Raw genomic sequence first — 13,768 nt, 5'->3', positions numbered from 1 at the left:
ATGATTAATAAGCTTTTAATTTGGAGATGATTAATAAGGAGTGGACGTCAGCTAATATTCAAGGAGTTGGTGTCAGTTATCCCAAAGAAAAGGCAACAGTAGGGTGAGCTTTTTAGTGTCTTTTTCTCGACGTTTCCTCCCTTCCCAGAACCACTGCACCTTAGTCAAATCAACTTATTTACATGTCTCGGCTGCTTGCTTGTCTCTCTCTCGTTGCATGCATGCTTTAGAGATCTTCTCCGCCTTTTAGAGCAATCCTGTTTTTCTCATTGCGGGTCAACCGCCTCTAACAACCCTCTTAATTTCTAGAACATACACGGTCGGCAAATTAATTGCGGAAATGCTTCTGGAATAATTAATTAAGAGCTAGAGCTGTTCTTTACTAAATCAGAGAACAGCTAGCCTGTCTTCGAAATTAACTATTCTAAGATAGCCTCGCATATCTCTAACTCTTTAGGGTTTGGATGGCTAGATATCTGAAAAACTATGAACATGTTATTAACCCCATCATCGTGCATCTTTTTTTTTTAATTAATATGAGTTTTCAAATTAATTAAGTTGTATTTATCTCAACTAATTTTATAAGCTCTAAAATTAATAATTATATAAATCTCTAATAATTTTAAAATTTATAAAACTCATACTAGTAAACTCTAGAAAGTAAATATAAAACTTAACTAATTAAAATATATTTCTCAGGATTACACCGTGCATCTTCTTATTATCTTGGGTGAAGGTGTAACAAATTAAGTTCATTTCCTATATATAATTTGGAATAATTAACCAAAGATTTAAATATTGATTTGCGAATGTCTATACTAAAAAAAGATCATGTGGGATTAATTCTGGTGAAAATCAATTCTAAGCAACGGCCGTGCATGTGGTGATTAGATGTCACAATGTCTTTCATAAGAGATAATTATCATTTTCTTATTCGTTGAAGAAAACCTATCATTTTCTGTATATAAAAAAGGTGCATCATTCTGAAAGCATTTTTTTTATGTGTGTGGTTTACATGAGAGAACATGTGCTGTTCTTCTTTATAAAGATTATCAAGGACAAAAGGTGGGGTATTTTCCCACACAATACTATTTTCTAGTACTTTTTTTAAAAAAATTAATTTAATTTAATAGTTTAAATTATTAAATAAGATTTTAAGTTATAATTTATGTTATTGTTTAATATATTCTTTTAAATAAAAAAATTTTAGACTTAAAACTTACACAAGTTTACTTTATTTTACATTTAATTTTTATCAAATAAATAAAAATAATGAGATTCGAACTCGTTACCATTTAATCATCAATATTTCAATATAATATTAAAAAATCATCTCAATTCAATAAATTAAACTATTAGATAAGATTCACAATGATATAATATATATTATTATTTAATAATTTTCATGTCTATTAAATATATAATTTATTAATAGTGCAAGTACTATTTACACAATCTATTAGATGCACAATTTACAAATTATGTATATAGTAAACGAGATGTGCTGAAATTTATATAAATTTACATACGTCGTGCATTCACTTGGTGTTTTTTCCTTTTTCAAATTCTTGAAAACAAAAATAAAAACCGTTTATGATTATTTTAAAGCTAAAAACAGTAGTTTTAAAAGTTATGTTTTTTTTTTAAATATAAAATATAAAATAAAGAAGTTCATGGTTACATGGCTACACTATCACTTATTCATCCCTGCTCCACGATCCTTGCACAACCACGATTCAATGTTACGATCCACCAATGTTCTTTCATGGGATTTGGGGCGTTTATTTAGTAGCTCGAGCAGCTTTATTATTGTTATTTTGCATGAAAAAGCAGAAGGGAGGGTCCATGCTGTGTCGCAGCCACTGAGCACCCGCAATTCTTCAAAATAATTACATGTTGGTGGCGCGTGCGGATCTACCATGTGCGCGATCAGATAATGCGCACGTGTTACATGCGCAACTTCATCTAAAGTGTTAGTGCTGCGTCACCATTGTATTGTTTCTAAGCTAGAATATAAATTAATTTTTTAACCGTGTTAATTTGAAAAATAAGTTTATTTACTGTGTTAATGTGGAGAAAAACCCCAAGATTCCTCAACAAACAGGATAAAATATATAACCATTCCAGATTAGAAACTTGTTGGGGTCTGTTTGCGGGCAGAAAGTCTCTGAAACAATGGCAGCGAGTATTTGGCACATTGCGCACCTACTCGGGTGACCAGAAATAAGACCACTGAAATTAGTTTGCATGGTTTTCGTGTGCCTTCTCTCTCACGGTTCCTATCAACCCAGCAGTGACCGCCATGCACAAATTTTCCTAACAACTGCTCCTAAGACTTTCCTTCAATGCCATATTATATATAGAAGCTCTTTATACAATCCCTCTCATTCAGTGTAGTCCTCTGCAGCCCCCGTCAAAAAAAAAAAAAAACACCAAACCTTGACATGGAAACCTTGTCTTTCCTCTTAACCCTCGCAGCTGCTACATCAGTTTATCTTCTATGGTTCTATCTCCTAGCCCGTAGACTTACGGGCCCAAAAGTATGGCCTATAGTGGGTAGCCTTCCATCACTGTTCGTGAACCGGAGAAAAATCCATGATTGGATTGCCGCCAACCTCCGTGCAACAGGTGGTGTCGGAACTTACCAGACGTGCACAATAGCACTTCCTTTCTTTGCTCGCAAACAAGGATTCTACACTGTCACCTGCCACCCCAAAAACATGGAACATATTCTTCGAACCAAGTTTGATAACTATCCCAAAGGACCCGAATGGCAAACTGCGTTTCATGATCTTTTAGGCCAAGGGATCTTTAATAGTGATGGAGAAACGTGGCTCATTCAACGCAAAACTGCAGCTTTAGAGTTCACTACTCGGACTTTACGGCAAGCCATGGCTCGATGGGTGAACCAGACAATCAAGAATCGTCTGTGGAACATTTTGGACAAGGCAGTTACAGAGAAGCTTTCGGTGGACCTGCAAGAATTATTGCTTCGCTTGACCTTCGACAACATATGTGGACTCACATTTGGCAAGGATCCAGAAACTCTCTCGCCAGAAATGCCGGAAAATCCATTTGCTATTGCGTTTGACACAGCCACTGAGGCTACTCTACAGAGGCTTCTTTACCCTGGTATCTTGTGGAGAGCGGAGAAGCTTTTTGGAATTGGAGCAGAGAGGAGATTAAAGAAGAGCCTCGAAGTTGTGGAATCATACATGGATGATGCCATCGCAGCACGCAAAGAAAACCCGTCTGATGATTTATTATCACGATTCATGAAGAAGAGAGACGTTGAAGGTAACCACTTTCCAATCTCTGTTCTGCAACGAATTGCTCTCAACTTTGTCCTTGCCGGCCGCGACACCTCATCTGTTGCTCTTAGCTGGTTCTTCTGGCTAGTCATGAACCATCCTGAAGTAGAAGCAAAGATAATCAAGGAAATATCAGCTATACTCACGGAAACACGTGGAAATGATCGCCAGAAATGGCTTGATGAGCCTTTAGTCTTTGATGAAGCTGATAAACTGGTTTATCTCAAAGCAGCATTAGCTGAAACATTGCGTTTATACCCGTCAGTACCACAAGACTTCAAATACGTCGTGGAAAACGATGTTCTGCCCGACGGTACACAGGTACCAGCAGGTTCAACGATTACGTATTCTATTTATTCTGTTGGAAGGATGAAGAGCATATGGGGCGAGGACTGCATGGAATTTAAACCGGAGCGATGGCTATCACCAGAAGAGGACAAGTTTGAGCCACCTAAAGATGGCTACAAGTTTGTGGCCTTTAATGCTGGACCCAGGACTTGCCTAGGGAAGGACTTGGCTTACTTGCAAATGAAGTCTGTGGCTTCTGCTGTGCTGTTGCGCTACCGTTTATCACTGGTTCCCGGTCACCGCGTAGAGCAGAAGATGTCTCTTACTTTGTTCATGAAGAACGGGCTCCACGTATTCTTGCATCCACGTACTCTTGCATAGGAGTGTCTCACCATTCTCATCAAATCTCTGGAGCTTGTCTTGCTCAACTTTGCATTGCTTGGTGTTTACAGGAGACGACCGAGACAGCCATTCAGTCACAAATCATGGGGGTATTACTGCCCATAATTCTGTTAAAGGATCATTTTTATTTGTTTTTTGTTTCCGTTTTTAAATTTCTTGTTCATTGCTGGGTTCTAAATCCAGTGCGTACGTACGTATACAAGCCATTCAAAATTAAGAGTGTTTGTCGTGTAATGTTGTATATTCGATATCAACAGATGTTTCTTTTATATGATTATGTGAATAAAAAAGAAGAATTTTACACTACCATTATTAACTCTTGCCTGCTGTGACGCTTAAGAATCTGCAACAAATTTCCTACCCTCCTGCTATGAGAGTTTTGTGCGCTCTATCACAAATGCACATGCATGGTTAATTTATAGGTCATGGAATGTCGAGCTGTAAATCTAAATACGTATAGATGTTAATTATTAAAGTAATGAGCTTCTCTTCAGTTGGCCTGTCAAGTTTCGCTCTCAAGGCTATTCTTTCGGTGCTGGGGTTGAGGCTGGCCGCAAAGGGGAATTAGTAAGTTACCTCACTTTTTGATAATCTAGAATCATAAGTGGCCCATCACTTGATCTGATTACACAAAGACATACATCTAATAAATGCCTACCATTTGAAAGTTGCATCAACCTGGACAAAAACTAATTAAAAGCAGAGATCCACATATAGTTCTATCAATTTCTCTGCGTAAAACCATTGAATCAAGCTCACTCTTCAGCAGAAATAAAACACTTGGAAAGAATTACCCGTTGTCCCACAGATTATTCCAAAAGATGTATACACGAAAATAAAAAATTACCCTAATGAAATTTTTACTTGGATTGATAATTAGATAATATAACTACTGCGAAAGCAAAAACAGATGAAGAAACATGCTTTAAGATCATAGAATTGATTCATTAGGTATTGAATGTAAACATTTACAAGCAGCTTTGGAGATACTTTACAGGTATATTCTTCATTGAGATGCATGAAATTGTTTCATTTGTGCCAGAGGCCCTGGCATTGCACGCAACACAAACTTTGAGCTCAATTTTGGCGTTCAGAAATTTTGCCAGTTCTTCAAGCTCAAGAGTTTTGTATGAAGTTATTTTTCTAGTTGTTCTTCCATTTAATCTCATTCACAATTTCACTTTTTCCCATTCAATCAACTCATCCTTCTGTATTGGTGCGGGAATCACTGGGCTAGCTTGAGCTGTCACCGATGTTAACTTCCATGAAAGCTAATCCAATATTTTCTCACCCGTTGAAAAGAGGTTCCAGACCGCTGTTCCAACCAAGTAGAGCCCAACTGAAACCTTGAAAACATCGTCCCAAGAACCTGAGAAGGTAACGAGGGAGTGAAGCAATGCACAAGAATCAGATGGTATAGGATTCAGTGTCTCAAATTTCGATAAAGAAGGCAGGGAGTGAGCCACACAGGAAACGGCGATGTAAAACTTGGTTTCTGAAGCATTCAAAAGCTTGAATTAAAAGGCAACAGTTAACTAAGGCAATGAGAATCTAGCAGGGTAACACGGTCATTTCCCTATTCTCTTTTCTGTATTCAAAATGAGGACCATGTCCACAGAATCTTATCAGAAAATCTAATGGAATCCTTAGTTTTTAGCTTCTAACAGTTTGACTTTCTTTTTTAGAAATAGAAACAAATTCATTACAATTTACAACTAGAGGAATTGAACATTGAAGCCCAAATAACTGTTACTCCAAGAATGCAACTTCAGTGTGAAATAGGCTACATTTTATGACGAGTGACGCTAGGCGTGACAACATTAAATTTTCCTCAAGAAACGGTTTCAAATCCTCTCATGTTCAGAATTCCAAATTATCTAGACTAAGAAGGAGAATAGTAGCTAGTTAGTTTTTTCCATCTAAAATATTCTAAAATCATGACCATTCATTTTGAATTTGATGATTTAGATTTAGTGAAAACGATAGAGCATACGAAATACAAACATGAAAAAACCTGAATCTGAAAGAGTGAATTTAGTGAAACTGTTAGTACCCTACACCACGCAGTAGGGGCAATCCTTTTTCTTTTTTTTTGTTTTTCTCCACTTTTGCTTTATCTGGTTTTACTAAACCTTGCACTAGACGATGGGAGGCAACCCTCTTCATCCTCTAAAAACCTATTATAGGATTTGAATATGAGACCTCCAATTTGAAAATCCTAAGTTTTAACCATCCAATTGTCCTCTTGGAAACTAGGACTTAACTCTAATACACAAAGTTAAAAACAGCTGTCTTTAAAACCTTAACAAGGTTAATCTGAACGAAAATTCTATTTTTGAGCCTTCAAATTGGTCTTGACTAAAATTGATCCAAATCCAAGACCAGAATGACTGAGCTAGAAGTGACTTGGACCACTTTGGCATCCTAGAAAATTTTTAAAAGAATTCTGTTGGTTTTCTTCAAGGATGGTATAGTAGACTTCCGAGTTTGTCTTACCAGCAGCACTTGGTCTTGACTAAAATTGATCCAAATCCAAGACCAGAATGACTGAGCTAGAAGTGACTTGGACAACTTTGGCATCCTAGAAATTTTTTTAAAAAATTATGTTGGTTTTCTTCAAGGATGGTATAGTAGACTTCCGAGTTTGTCTTACCAGCAGCAATAAATGCCAAGGATGAGCTCTTACCATGCTGCAAGATGTAACCAGTGGCTGCAGTTCCAAACACCCCTGCCAATACTCCAGCTGTATTGGATAGACCAAGCAACACTCCCTGGAAATAAATTACAAATAAAAATAGAAACAATTAAGTAAACATTCCTAGGAAATAGAATCAATGACAGCATATAACAATACAACAAAAACAAGCCAGATTTAGGACATCAACAGACAACAGCATTACAAGGATTGATACTCACAGAATATCGAGGGGCAATATCTTGATGGTTTGAATATAGACCAGACTGGGAAAATGCATCAGTTCCCTGTTGAAGAAAAAGAAGCAGTTAGTTCAAGAGAAGAGATTTATAAACAAAAAAAAAATCTCATTCCACTAAAGCTAAAAGGATACAAAAAAATAATTAAACTCTTAGCAGAAATTTCTCTGAGTTGAGATGAGACAACAGAACTCCATGTATGGTCGGTCATAAATCGAACTTCCAAGACAGAAAAAAGTGCGAACATATAAACCATAACAAATGGTAAACAATGTGCAACACCTTTGCAAGTCAATACATATAAATTTGAAAAGTGGAACGGTGCATTTTTTGATGTAAGAAGCAAACCTGGCTGCATGCCATGCACAGAACAGCCACTGCAGGAGAATCAATGTGACTCAACTGGGTTAGGAAGAAGGCAGGGCCAAGAAAGCCAATTGATTGCATGATCTGTTAAGGAGGATGGAGAGCATGTTCAACTATCCATACAAAGTTGAACAAGTGACATGATGAAATAAATAGTGCTTAACATCACTATTGTAAAGTATGTTTCATTTGCCATGTAAAATTGAAATTGAATGAACGAAGAAAGTACAGGAAATAAACAGTGCTAAGAAGAAGCAAATAAAGCAGAGATGATAAGAGAGGGGGGTTGGTGAATTTTGCACCACCCTTAATGCTACCTTACGGACTGTTGTTACAGATAAACCTTTGCTCACAAGAGTATCTGCAATCCAACCTCCCAAATTTGCAGAAAATGCCATTGTAAGCCAGGGCAAGACACAGAAAAGGCCAGATTCTGTAAGATTGAACTTCAAGACCTGCATGGCCAAAAGGAGATTCTGCTCAGTGGTATTATCGAGAGAAAGGTTGCTTTTATAGAAATGCAATTGCCAAGCTGTAAATCTCTTCTGCAATTTGTCAACAAGAAGATAGCAAAACTGAAGGTCAAAGAGACAGTAGCATGTACTTCCTTGATTCAATGCATCGTTAGAAGAATTTGAAAAGGAGGTTACGGTACAGGATAGATAAATTGTAAATGAACTGTGTATCTCATAACAAGTAGCCTTTTATGGTTTCGTTCCTACCTGTACCTCACATGTTACAATGCGTGAAGATAACATCAACAAGATTTTTAAAATGAGAGTCTATGACATATAAAGGGTTATCTAATAAGGAGTAAAAGATTCACTTGAAAATAACAGCTTCAAGGCCAGCCATCCCATAGTAAGCAGCGAGTCACAACACCAAGTTTCTCTAGTCATGCAAGTGATACATGGTTTCCCATTGATTCTCACCACTTTTCGATTGATTTATGACGACCTTGACCATACATTATTCGTGGTTAATGGTTACTCCATTGACTATTTTACCCATCAGCTACCTAAGATAAAATCACTGGCTGCAACTCATGCACAACAAGACAAATGGAGTCCAAATGTCAAATGAACAGTTTAAACTCTGAGAATTCTCAAGATATCTGGGATATGTTTTTATATGTTACAACAGGTCAAATCATTCAATCTCGTGATGGAAAAAAAGACTTACTTGATTATAATATGTTGGCATCCATGTCAAAAGAATAAATGTTCCCCAGTTGTGACAGAAGTGAGACACTATTAGGGCCCATACAGGGGCTTTCGACAAGATTAGTCTCCAAGGGATCGTTTCAACAGGTTCCTTGGAAAAACTGTTCGCAAAAATCAACTTCTTTTCTGCAGGCCGCAGCTGAGGATCGTCGAGAGGTGAACTGTGTGCCTATATGTAGAAAGAATGAAAAATGAGCATCTTGAAAGGTGACACATTCTTTATTAGGGAAGAGAACCCTTGATTTAAAGCAAAATTTGCACGAGGAATCAGAATTTCCATGGACAGAAAAAATAAAGGCTAAACAGAGGTTTAATCATCCAGATTATGGAACTTGTTAAATACCAAAAAGCTTCTTGTAATAGTAATGGAATTATAATTTTACTACCTCTGCAACTTCCAATAAGTTGGCAAGAAACATGCCATATGAATAACAATGATAATTTACAGAGAAAATTTACCTTACTGAGCCATGCAGCAAACCAAACCGTTCCCAGAGAACCGAAGGAGTAAAAAACCGATGGCCATCCAAACTCATGTATTAAAAATGGTGAAAAGGCCAGGCCAGTAACTGATCCAAGGTACATCCCGCTGTACACAAACGCTAATGATCTACTCCTCTCTGATACAGGAACCCATTTGGACAGAATGTTATTCATGGCAGGCATCGCAACACCCTGAAGCAGTACCAAATTAATTTAACAAACATCCAACATAGAATATGACACAAAGTCACTCGTTTTTTTTTTTCTTGCTAGATAACTTACCTCACCAATCCCCATGAAAGCGCGAACAACGAGTAGGAAGGGCAATCCAACTTTAGCAGCAACAGGAGTAAGAATCGTAGCAATGGACCACCAAATGACACCAAATCCCAAAACCTTCTTCCCGCCCACTGTGTCCGCCCAAATGCCACCAGCAATCTATCAATTAGAACAAAAAATGTGAAATAAAATTATTATTAAGCAAATACATAATAATAATAATAATAATAATAATAATAATAATAATAATAATTTGGGGGGTGGGGTGGGGAGCATGTTAAAGTTACTTGTGTAAGTAAGTAGCCCCAGAAAAATGAAGACTGGATCAAACCGACGGTGGCTGGGTTCCAATTGTTCTCGGCTGACATTGGAAGTATTGCAATGCTCATATTTACCTGCCAAGCAGCATCTGCTCATAATTTACTTCTTAATTACCCCAAAAAAATTAAATATACTAATTATTTTCCATAATCGGAGTTAGAGTACTATTTTCTCCTCTTTATAATAATTCAACATAATAAGAAGGAAAAAGAAAAAAGAAAAGCAAATGTGGGCAGCATACTCTATCCATATTGCAAAGAAGAAAAGCCGAGAAACAAAGAATGACAATGACCCATCGTTTAGGGAACTCTTCCCACCACGGCATCGTACTATCCAGAACAACATCGTCCAAAGCATCCTCCTCCAACTTCACCGATTCCGGAACCGACTTCAATATCTCATACGGCTCCGACTTAACATCAGCATACACTTTCCCTGTCTCACCCCGACCCGAATTCCTCACCGAGACCCGAGAAACACAGCCTCGGTGATTATGTAACCGGACTCGAAAATTAAGCCCCTCTCTAGGTCTTCTTTTAGGGGATGAGATATCGGGAGGAGATTTTAGAGGGCGAAAAGTAGGGTCTGTGAAGGAGTAGAGAAGAGCTCTACTAGTGTTCATGGTGGTGACGTTAGGAAGGGAAACTGTTATTGCTTTTTACCACATTTGAGCAAGAGAGCAGGATATGATATTTTGAATAGTAGTAGTGGAAGGGATATTTATGCGGGATTGGTACTGGTTTTGACATGTGTCCTCCTGTGATTGACGGGGATTTTAGGCGGGGAGTATAACGGAAAACAATATCATCTCCCAGTTGAACGTTGGGGTTTTACTGTTTAATTGGCGTGCTGCGGGGTTGTTTAAATGTTTTTTTACTATAAAGAAAATATTTAAATATTATTAACATATTTTTTATAATACAAAATTTTAAAATATGATATACGCTGAATAACATTTTAAAAGAATATTAATATTACTGGTTGGTATTTATTATAAACAATTGAGATAAAAATACATTAAGTTGTTTTTGATTATTTTTTTAAATTTACAATTATTGTATTATGGTAATTTTATAGAAAAAACCAAAATCAATTATGAAAATCAATTCTTAATTAATATAATATTAAATGATTAAAATATTAAATAAAATATATATTCAAGTTAATATGAGTTAACCTATCAAACTTGTAACTTAAATTGTGAGATTGAGATAACATTATATAAAAAAAATAAAAGAAAAAATATTTACAAAGCTCAATTTTCAGCAAATTTAATATTAAATAAAAACATTATTTAAAAATAATAAAAAAATTAGATCAATCTAAAATATCTCATTAAACTCATAACCTGCTTTTTAACATTTAAGATAATGATAACTTTATAAAAAAATATAAAATTTTATTTTTAACAAATTTAATATTGAAAATTAAAATTCAAAAAATAAATAAATAAGATGAAGATAACTACACAAAATTCAACTAATAAAATAACATGAAAATAAATTATCAAATAATCTAATAATAAAATTTTAAAAAATATTTATATAAAATAAAATTGAGTTGTTGAAAGATGAAATTATATATATATATATATATATATATATATTCAATTAAAAAAGAATTAAAAAAAACCCGAGTTAATTTATAAAGTACGTGATTTAAATCATGAATAATTTCATAAAAATAAAATTTAAAAAAAATAAAAAATCTTTTTCTTAAATAAAACATATTCAATTAAAAAGAGATCTAAAAAATAGATTAGGTTAACTTGTCAAATCTACAATCTAAATTACGAGATGAAGATAATCATGTAAAAATTAAATAAAAAAAATTATAAAAATTAATTTTTAACTAATTCAATATTAAAAAATAAAATAAAAATAATTAAAAAAACTCAAATTAGTCTAAGTTAATAAACTCATAAATAAATAATAAAATTATAAAAATTTATATAAAATAAATAAATAAAATTATAAAACCCTACTTACAGCATCTCTAAAATTAAATCTCTAAAATTAAAGGTTGAAAGCTAGAAGAAAAAAAAACTAAATTTATAACACCTGTATATAATTTAATATTAAATAAAAAAACAAAGGATAATATAAAAAATAATATAATATCAGAAGATTGAAAAAAAAAACAAAAAAAAATTAGGGTTACTAAAAGGAAAAATTGAAGGGAAAAAAATAACAAAAAAACATTGTTATTGTAGTGAATATTATTTTATAGGCATTGCTATAATGATTTAGCCTGTAGGTGTCATGTTAATGTTAATTAACTAAGTGTGTTTTTATTTCGTGGGCTAGAGATAACAATAAAGTTCAGGCCCATTAGTAATTTGCTGAATTTTGAGTTCGACGGGCTTTGGTTCGTGGAAAAGAACCTAACCCCGGTCATGGGCTTCTGTTTGGATCCGAACTTCAAATGCTATAGCTGTTTATTTGGGCGATAGCCCATGCTCTGCTCCAAATGATTTATCCTAATTATTAGTTAAGCTTAGCTGGGAGGAAAAGGCCAGCCATGAAGTGAAGTGAATGAACTACTATGTAGTTCTAAATAATGTTGGATAAAGAAGCATTTTTACTGCTTATTTTAGTAACTGATATTGCAATGTGATGTGATAGATGGTCTTAAGCCAGTGATAAATGATTCACAGTTAATTTCTTTTTTAAATTAAATAATAAAAGCTTGGTCGCTGACCATGTCCGGTTGCATTTTATTGTGAGTGAATTCACACACTCGAATGACTGTTTCCCTGAAATCAATTAGCTAGGTAGGGTAAAACAATATGTTCATTGAGGTTTGTTTGTTATTATTAAATTAATTGGAAATATTATATATATATATATATATATATATATATTTTAGGTGTGTAATGAAATAATTTAAATACCCTTTCAAATAAAATAAAAATTAAAGTTGGGGTCCATGGGATTTTTGGGTTTTTAACTATTTGATTAGACGATAAAATAAATACAAAAAAAATGTGGTCCAGGGTCATTTTTATATCTTTATCAAGTTGAAGTCAACATTAACGAGTATTGTTCATAATAAAAAAAATTTAATTTCTTTTATGAGTTATTAGATGAAGCACCTCTGTATAAATTTATTAACTCATCAAGTTAAAAAACATTATTTTTTATAATTTATCTATTATTGTTATTTTAAACGACTTGAATAAATTTGATTTTCACTATGGATAATCAAGTATCTCTTAAATGATTCTTTTTAAATAAAAGAATATATATATATATATATATATATGAGAGAGAGAGAGATAAATTTGTTGACATTATTTAACAAAAATAAAAATAATATATATTAATTAATTATGTAAACTATATAGATAATATAATGATAATTTATCTTAAATTTACTTAAACTAATTCATTATTAGTTATTTACATAAATTCAAATTTCTATATATTTATAAAAAAATTCAATTCATTAATAAAATTGATAAAATATAAAATAAACTCGTTAAATAAATTATTATTTATTTTATTATAAAACATCTAAGCCAAAATTCAAATTAAATTTCATCAAATATAAATAAATATAATTTTATAAAATTTCAAACAAACCATAACATATATGAATTATATATTTATACAATAAATTTCCATGAAATAAAACTATAAATCAAGAAAAAATTAAAATAAAATATATATATTACAAAAATATATAATAAAAATTAACATTTTAAAATTAAATTCAATTAAAAAAATAACTAGTTTTATTTATTTAAATTTAAAAATTCTTAATAAATTTTGAATTAGATTATATAGGCTAATAAAATGAGTGTTGGGATGACTGAATTTATAATAAAAAGTTGATTTATAATAAAATTAGAGTGGGAGTTTTATGGTGTTTTTTCTTAATAAAAACAGAGAAAGAAAAAATAAAAAGGGGAAAATAAGAGTAGCTCGCTGTATAATAAATTAAATATTATATATAAATTTATAAAAAAAATAAATTTATTGGGAAGTCTAATAAATAATGATACATCATTGTTCATTTTTATTGATATTTATTAATGAGTATAATAAAAAAATATTTTATTTGTAAAATTAACTATAATCTGACGGAAGAAAAGAAATCCGCAAATGTACGAAGAAAAAATAAAAACTCTGGGTCAGAGTCATCAATGGCGTCAGAATT

General features: G+C 33.1%; 2 protein-coding genes across 3 annotated transcripts; one reads left to right on the top strand and one right to left on the bottom strand.

Annotated features, from left to right (window-relative positions):
* Positions 1–2,219: 2,219 nt before the first annotated feature.
* Positions 2,220–4,317, top strand: LOC105131069 (cytochrome P450 86A1). The gene has a single exon (XM_011033842.1). The coding sequence runs from the start codon at positions 2,445–2,447 to the stop codon at positions 3,978–3,980; it is 1,536 nt and encodes a 511-aa protein (XP_011032144.1). The 5' UTR covers positions 2,220–2,444; the 3' UTR covers positions 3,981–4,317.
* A 601-nt stretch (positions 4,318–4,918) lies between these two features.
* On the bottom strand, positions 4,919–10,312 carry LOC105131067 (sodium-dependent phosphate transport protein 1, chloroplastic-like). Of its 2 annotated transcripts, none has more exons than XM_011033841.1 (10): positions 9,849–10,312; positions 9,574–9,681; positions 9,290–9,445; positions 8,984–9,199; positions 8,484–8,693; positions 7,619–7,756; positions 7,284–7,385; positions 6,918–6,983; positions 6,688–6,772; positions 4,919–5,370 (listed from the first exon to the last, which is right to left on the bottom strand). In XM_011033841.1, exons 1-10 carry the CDS (start codon positions 10,227–10,229, stop codon positions 5,273–5,275), a joined length of 1,560 nt encoding a protein of 519 aa, XP_011032143.1. In that variant the 5' UTR covers positions 10,230–10,312; the 3' UTR covers positions 4,919–5,272. The 2 variants fall into 2 exon arrangements, with proteins under 2 accessions (XP_011032143.1, XP_011032142.1); XM_011033840.1 differs by lacking the exon at positions 4,919–5,370 and adding an exon at positions 6,105–6,497 and having other exon boundaries at positions 6,655–6,772.
* Positions 10,313–13,768: the final 3,456 nt, after the last annotated feature.

The sequence above is a fragment of the Populus euphratica genome, unplaced genomic scaffold (assembly GCF_000495115.2).
Source record: "Populus euphratica unplaced genomic scaffold, PopEup_1.0 scaffold76.1, whole genome shotgun sequence".
In the NCBI taxonomy this organism is placed as follows: domain Eukaryota; kingdom Viridiplantae; phylum Streptophyta; class Magnoliopsida; order Malpighiales; family Salicaceae; genus Populus; species Populus euphratica.
Note: the sequence above shows the minus strand (reverse complement) of the source record. Positions and strands in the feature narration are given on the sequence as shown.

Bases quoted from the DNA above. Each gene is read 5' to 3' on its own strand.
- LOC105131069 (XM_011033842.1), top strand. From the start codon at position 2,445: ATGGAAACCTTGTCTTTCCTCTTAACCCTCGCAGCTGCTACATCAGTT.
- LOC105131067 (XM_011033840.1), bottom strand. From the start codon at position 10,229: ATGAACACTAGTAGAGCTCTTCTCTACTCCTTCACAGACCCTACTTTT. The intron at 8,694-8,983 runs GTAAATTTTCTC...TTCTACATATAG, and splicing joins TTGCTGCATGGCTCAGTAAG to GCACACAGTTCACCTCTCGA. The intron at 6,773-6,917 runs GTGAGTATCAAT...ATTTATTTCCAG, and splicing joins ATATTGCCCCTCGATATTCT to GGAGTGTTGCTTGGTCTATC.